The sequence below is a fragment of the Sardina pilchardus genome, chromosome 12 (genome assembly GCF_963854185.1).
Source record: "Sardina pilchardus chromosome 12, fSarPil1.1, whole genome shotgun sequence".
Taxonomy (NCBI): Eukaryota; Metazoa; Chordata; class Actinopteri; order Clupeiformes; family Clupeidae; genus Sardina; species Sardina pilchardus.
In genome coordinates, this window is record NC_085005.1 from 22491970 (window position 1) to 22499533 (window position 7564).

General features: G+C 41.7%; 1 protein-coding gene across 1 annotated transcript; it reads left to right on the plus strand.

Annotated features, from left to right (window-relative positions):
- Window positions 1-127: 127 nt before the first annotated feature.
- LOC134097993 (cytosolic 5'-nucleotidase 1A-like) lies at window positions 128-6863 on the plus strand. The gene is made up of 6 exons (XM_062550944.1): window positions 128-337; window positions 443-610; window positions 1385-1514; window positions 2817-2939; window positions 3275-3459; window positions 3797-6863. Exons 1-6 carry the CDS (start codon window positions 218-220, stop codon window positions 4160-4162), a joined length of 1092 nt encoding a protein of 363 aa, XP_062406928.1. The 5' UTR covers window positions 128-217; the 3' UTR covers window positions 4163-6863.
- The last annotated feature ends 701 nt before the right edge of the window (window positions 6864-7564 follow it).

Consider the following 7564-nt stretch of genomic DNA (forward strand, 5'->3'; position numbering starts at 1 on the left):
CTGTGGTCTAGACGCAAGTGCGCGAAGTGACTTGACCAAGGATGGGACAAACAGCGAAGCGAGCATCATGGGTAAAACGTCACGCCCCTTTCAAACATCCATTCCCATTTCCGTGATTGTTGAAGTTCGTAGAGAGACACAGCGGAACTGTTGTGTGTGATTAGAACGCGGCCTACACACGTTGGATAAATTACAGCCCTTGGAACTATCTGACAACATGAGTGAAATAAAACCCAATGACGTGGTGGCCGACAGTGCATCCGATGCAGGAGAGGAGAAAGACTGGGCAGCTGCCAAAGCATTTTTCGACAACTTGAAAACGAAGAAACCAAGACCTGTGAGTATACTTTCATTTGCTTAGGGAGACACGCTTAACGCTGCGTTATGATCAGTTTATAGCACATCAACAGCTTTCCTTTGCTCGCATTTTCTCCATTGACAGCCCAAACCGAGATATGCCGTGACCATCGCAGTGTCTTCACGGACTTTATTCGACATGACCGAAGAAAGGAAAATATACGAGGAGGAAGGGCTAGAGACCTACGTCGCGCATCATATAGCACATGAAAACGAACCACTGAGACCCGGTGCGGCGTTTCCATTTGTAAAGGTGAGTTCGAGTTGAGATTCGACTCATTGTTGTGACCCAGCATAATGTTTTATTGCCGTGGTGGTGAATCATTTCTCTTTTAGTTGGAAAGTATGACTGCACTTATCAGACAGGGGTTGTTGTACAGGCTACAACGACATGATTAGTTTGTTTTTGCCTTGAAATTGCTCAAATAGGCCTAACTTGGGAGAAGTGTTTTAAGGGTGCACTTAACTCAACTCAGTGTCACAGCATGTTAACACATTCAACCCTTAGGCTTAAATGATGCAATAAAGGAACAGTCAAAAGGAGAAAGCGTTGTGTTCCGTGTTTTAAGTCTGTTGGATAGGCTATTGCTGTTGCAATTGGATTGGATCCTACAGTATCATTTTTAAAAGTCAAGCTTCAGTTCAGTATTCCAATTTCGCTTGAAGTTATAGGCCACTGGTACTTAAGTGCTAGGTGTAGATTAACCATTGGGACAGAGTTGCAAACTAGTTGCATTAGTTCAAATGTTTGATTCCAATTAAAAGTCAATTAATTGTGCAGCCCTCTCCAATACTGTCAGTAGCATTATGCAGATCTAAGCTTTTCACTGTCATTGTGTTAGTAATTTACTGATCAAAATCTGCTTTCATTAGCAAAGTTCTGTGTCTTTTCATTGCGTGTGTGTGTGTGTGTGTGTGTGTGTGTGTGTGTGTGTGTGTGTGCGTGCGTGTGCGCGCGCGCAATGCTTTTCAATTTTCGGGTTGCAAGTTTGTTTATTATCCCTGTGTAAACACTGGATCTCCACAGGCCCTTATGACGGTGAATGACAAACTGCGGGAGCTCTACCCAGACAGCGAGGAGCTTTTCGACATCGTTCTGATGACTAACAACCACGCCCAGGTCGGGGTGAGGCTGATCAACAGCATCAATCATTACGGTAGGTGTGGCATGCCCTGCTACGTGGTCCACTTCCTCCTGTTGTAAATTCACTTTTGTTGAGTGTCCATACCAATCCTATGCAACCAGAAAAGTGTTGCTAGTAACATCCCTGTAATCCCATATCCTGCAATCCATGACTGGAGGAGGCAGCATGTAAAGCAGCGCTGTGTGGGAATTTGCCATTTTTTGATATATACAGTAGCCTAATATCTGTCATGATGTGTTTTTATGAGAAACTAGTTTAGAACTATCATATTCAACTCCATGCTTATTGTCAATGTGGCCGCGTTTCCCAGATTTGTTAAGAAGCTCTTAAGTGCTAGAACTTCTTAGGAGCGTTTCTAGAATGTTCTTAGAGCGCTCCTAAGAAGTTCTTAGCACTTAAGAGCTTCTTAACGAATCTGGGAAACGCTGCCAATGGCAGTACGGTGTCCTGTAACACAACAGTGTTTACCTTACTTGCAGGTCATGTGAGGTTGTGAATTATAATTTTCTTCTTCTTTAAACTACATTATCATAATGTCTTTTAGTTTTGTTTGCACTTTCAGAATTTTCTGTTTGTTCTTTGGCCTATTTGGTGTTACAAGCTCAAAGTACCTCCACCTATGCAAGGCCCTCTTCATATAGCTTCATATAGTAAACTCCAGTTGAGGAATGAGTCCCTGTATTTGGTTGAAAAGCTAGAATTGCTCACTATTTGGGGTGCACCTGAAGCTCACATGCTGCAAGACTTCAATAGAGACAACTGTGCTTGTTCACTGTTGCCTCTGTGCTTTATACTACACTTTAATACAAAATGAAACATTGCATATCAATGATGCGCCCATAGACTATGCCCCCCTATATGTAAAGCTTCAAAGCAAACTCCCATCGATACTACCCCTACCCATCACCAAAGCTAAGGTAGACAAATCAGGTCCTGACTGGCTACCTTACTTCTCTGAGGATGTACAGAGAGAGCAAGTATCTAGAGGAGTGAAGTACCCGTACTGCAATTGGTAATCTCACTGTGGAAGAATGGGTACTAGTTTAAATGAACAGGCCAGCTTTTTGGGGAATGAACTCATTTGCCTTTTAAACCAGAGTTGTAGATAAGAGGATATATTCCCTTCTTTTCTCTCTGCGACACTGTTAGCCTAGCTCAGCAGAATTCACTGGAAGTGAGTTAGACCAGTTAGCCTGTAGCTCCCTCTTATCTAACTTTGGGCTAAACGGCAAATAAGCTATTTTCGCAGAAGATTCCGTTAAAGAAGAAGAGGAATGCAGTGATTGAGCCACTCTGTTACTGGTATGTCCACAGATCTGACCATTGAGCGGTTCTGCATGACCGGCGGGCAGAGCCCCATTGGCTACCTGAAGGCCTACATGACCAACCTCTACCTCTCCAAGAACTCGGAGACAGTTCAAGAAGCCATCGAAGCAGGTATGAGACAGACAAGACGAGGGGATTCTCAGAAAGTGACACACCGAGTTGAATATCTGCATACTGTGATTCAGTCAAAGGGGTGTGGTGCTAGCAGTGCCATATACTGTACGTTGATTCAATATTTATACATTGCAAGCAATGTCCACCATCACACCTTTACAGTTTTCCACACATTAATTTCATCCATTTGTGTACAGTTGCAAAATATCAGTACTGCAGCAGACCTTAAAATAGGCTTATAGTTAATAAATAGTGTATTAAATTAGGACCAGGCTATCAACACATAGTTCGACAGGCTTAGACATGTCTTCTTCCATCTCTTCTCTCTGTAGGCATTGCAGCTGCCACCATGTTTAATCCCGACACGCAAAACCAGTTGGTTGAAAATCAGCTGAGGGTGGCATTCGATGGTGATGCTGTCCTCTTTTCCGACGAGTCCGAGATCATCGTGAAGAAACACGGCCTGGACACATTCTTCGAGCACGAGAAGGAGTATGAGAACAAACCTCTTGCACAGGTAATGTGTAGCCATGTGCTGGTATCAGTGATGTGAACCAGTAAAATGTATCCATAATATATATTCACATCTGAGGTATCTTAACTGGAACAAAATATGATAACTGATGTAATAAATTACCAATAATAATGTTGTTATTAAGAAGTTAATGTTTTTTTGTTTTTTTGTTTTTTCATTATTTGACGTGCAGGTTAAATAGCAATAAAGCAGTAAGGCTATTTACTGCAAATTCATATCCTTCATCCATTACATTATTTCATAACTCTCGGTCAGATTTGGGCAGTTTAGCAGAGAAGTGCGACTGTGATCTAATTATCACCTGGCCTGGCCTCCACAGGGTCCTCTGAAGTGCTTCCTGGAGGCTCTGGGCAAGCTGCAGAGGAAGTTCTACGCCAAGAACGAGCGCATGAACTGCCCCATCCGCACCTTCCTGGTGACGGCCCGCAGCGCGGCCAGTTCCGGGGCACGCGTGCTCAAGACCCTGCGGAGCTGGGGCCTGGAGGTGGACGAGGCCCTGTTCCTCGCCGGAGCCCCCAAGGGGCCGCTGCTGCAGAAGATCCGGCCGCACATCTTCTTCGACGACCAGATGTTCCACATCGAGGGGGCCCAGGAGCTGGGGACCATCTCCGCCCATGTGCCGTACGGGATTGGCCAGAAGTACCACAAAGGGAAGCTGATTGAGAAGCCCGGTAGCAAGAATTGAGGATGGGCTTAGAGGCACTGATTCATTAGTAGGTTGATGGCTACACACAAAGATGTATTTTTTGGCACTGTTAGTTATTCATAGAATATCTTTTATATAGTCTTTTCTAATATTTTTGGTGATATTTATCTTTGATATGACAAATTATTGAATACTACAGCATATTTGTTTTACTTTTTTCTATCAAACAGGAATATAGTAATATGCATGCATTGTGCAAGTTTTAGATTTTAAAGTTCCAATGCTCTTCACGCACAAAGGTTTCACTCCAAACTACCAGATGTGTCACTGATAATGTCAGTGGCATTATTTTAGACGTGTATTTTTTTTATTAAATGTAGCCCATTTTGTTCCTGCAGGTTAATTATGTTTGCACCGATAGGACTTGGGAATTAGGATCGGTGGATAGTCTTACTGTAGGAAACAAAAAGAAAGAAAAGTTGGCTCTTCAACAATTATAATCCTAACAGCAATGGAACACATATGATGCATGTTTAGTACATTGATTGAGTGGCACTAAATGATTTAAAATAATTTTACAAGCAAATATTATACACTATTAAAGACCTCAACATAGGATGTCATATCAGTTATACACTGTCATATACTGAGGGCGGAATTGCAAATATTACCTCGAGTTTGAACAGTGACATGTTTATGGTTTATGTTAATGGTTCTCCGAAGACGCTTTTGTCTTGAAGTGAAAGATAATGCTCTTTCTACATCAGTTGGTAAACACCGCACAGATATGCATAATCTCTAGGGTTCTCTTGAGTCAAGAATATTTTACATATGGCAATTCCAGGGTGTTACTGTAATGTATCTCTTAAAAAAAAAGGCACTGCACTAATGCCCAATACAATGCATATTCAATTAGTGTGTCTTTGATGAGAGTTTTTATTACAGTATGTATTTCTTAATGCAGCCTCTAAACTGAAATAAATTTTTTATCAATCTAATATAATTTAACTTCAGCAAAAGTTACATGCAACACCTTTTAGCAGATCTGTATTTTTATATCAAGGTAGATTATGAAAGTTCTCTCTCTGTTCTGTCCCATTCCTTTGTCACTGTTGCTCTTATAGTATGTGTGTTGGCTACATTCTAGCTTTATTTTACTGTTTGCTTATTGTTATTGTAAATTGTTCCTCAATTCGCCATCTGTGCTAAATTAGGTCAAGAGCTAGCCTACATCATGTTATGGCGCAAAGCTGAAGCTGTTGATGTAACCATGTAGATAGAACTAGCTTTTGCTTTGGCCATTTTCCAATAAAGCTAGTTTGACAGATATTCATTTGAACAGAAGCTGAGACAATGCCAGATCAGATTTTTTTTTTAAAAAAACATTCCCCAACCTGTCTTTCTGCTACAGAAGAGGTAGACCCCCCCTACTCTATCATAAAAAAATGGCTCTTGTGACATTTGACATAAATAGAAATAATAGTGTGCATATATGGAACCAGAGTGTGCCCACTTCTTTATTATTTTTAATGTTTTTACCAACAGTCAGCACCTCATGAAACATTTTTGGTGTGTGTTACATTTGTTCAACACTTTACATATTGTAGCGGCTGCTGCCTATATCTATTGCTCCAGAAGTTTATGTTTGTGTTTTTGCATTTATTACAATGTTTCAGCTACACAAGATTTGAAATACATCATGTCAGTTTTTTTGTGTGTGTCAGTTGTCATATACTGTAACATTCAAACACAAATTTCATATCACAGTGAGCACTCCCATGGGGCTATTGTTTTGCCGTGGCTTCTGCCATCACTGTGGTATCTGTGTTAAGTTGTTATGACTTTTTAATATCCTGATATGGGATAAACGCACCAGCCTGTAGATGTTAGACGGCGTCATTGTCCTTGTCACTGTGTATTGTACTATGCTGTCTAACATTTTCCAGATCTTTTAGCACTTTTCTGTCATCATAAATGTGTTTACATGTATGACTCCAGGTATTTTTCATCAGGGTGGTATGAAATCGAAAATTAGCATGGAGGAAGCTCTTCAATGCTAGACACTATCTTGAAAGCATTATTTTTTTTCACTTGGTCTTGCTGTTGTTTTGCTTTTCATATGGGAAATACAGGTGTGTTAGTACCTTAATGGCAAATATGTCTTCATGTCTCATTTGTTCAGTGTACTCAGTTATGAATATCAGCCTTGTTCTCCTCACAGCTGAAGTGTTCCATTCACAGAGCATGAAACTAATTCTAGAAGACTGGTGTGTGTGTGTGTGTGTGTGTGTGTGTGTGTGTGTGTGTGTGTGTGTGTGTGTGTGTGTGTGTGTGTGTGTGCAAGTGCATCACTATCACATCTGGTCAGTTCCATCGACTACTGTGGAAGCTAATTTGTAGCAGCATGCTCTCCCCAAATGAGATGCTTCAGTTGTGTACCAGGTGTTGCCTGCCTGTCACAGCTCAGTACAGTTGGCAGTACATCAGAATGGGCCTTGGGTCACTGCATGTTGTAACAAGTATACACATATTTGTGTTATTTTTTCTCTTTTTTTTTTATTTTTTAAAGCTGAACGCTGTGCCTGCACAGCACACCGCTGCATCTGATCCTTAATGCTGTTTGTAAAAAAAACTGTTTGGGCACAACACTGTAACATGGGTCAGGGTTCACTACTTATCTTACCACGCTATTGCTTGGAGCTGAAAATAAATGCATGCATCAGCATCACTATCAAAAGGACACCTGTGTTTTCAGTGCATTTGTGTGAGTTGACATATTACTGTAACAGCATTCAAAATGTTCTGCTGATCAGCCACACGATGGAGCCATTGCTCAAGGCATCTTGCGTCCATCCTGATTAGTTGTCGTGTGTGAGTGCGTGTGTGTGTATGTGTCTGTGTGTGTGTGTGTGTGTGTGTGTGTGTGTGTGTGTGTGTGCGCGTGTGTGTGTGTGCGCACATTTGTTTGAGTGTGTGTGTGTGTGTGTGTGTTCGTGTGCATATGTGTGGCAGGGAGGGTGGAGTAGACCAAGGCATCCAACTGCCATCCTCTTGATCCCTCCACCCGTCAGCTTGTTGCCATGGTTACCCTTGTGCCGACACAAGAGACTGAGTAGACTTTGCTTGTTTACGACTTAATGTGTGTCAAAAAAATCACAGCAAGAAAAAAGCTTTGGTGTACCTTTTGTGTGCTACAATCCGAGACAAAAACTTACACAAGAGGTGGGTTGGGGGGACGGTGTGGGGTAGATGAAATCACATAACAACAGAGACTAATTAGCTTTGTATTAAGCAACCCATATATCATACCAATATGTGGGCCGAGTTGCCATTTCTCTCAGGGGCAAAGAGTTATTGCTAAGTGGATCGACTTTGTGTGTCTGTGTGCCGTGGCAATCTTCAGTAGTTCTTCCCCATACTCCCATAGCTGAACACAGTGTC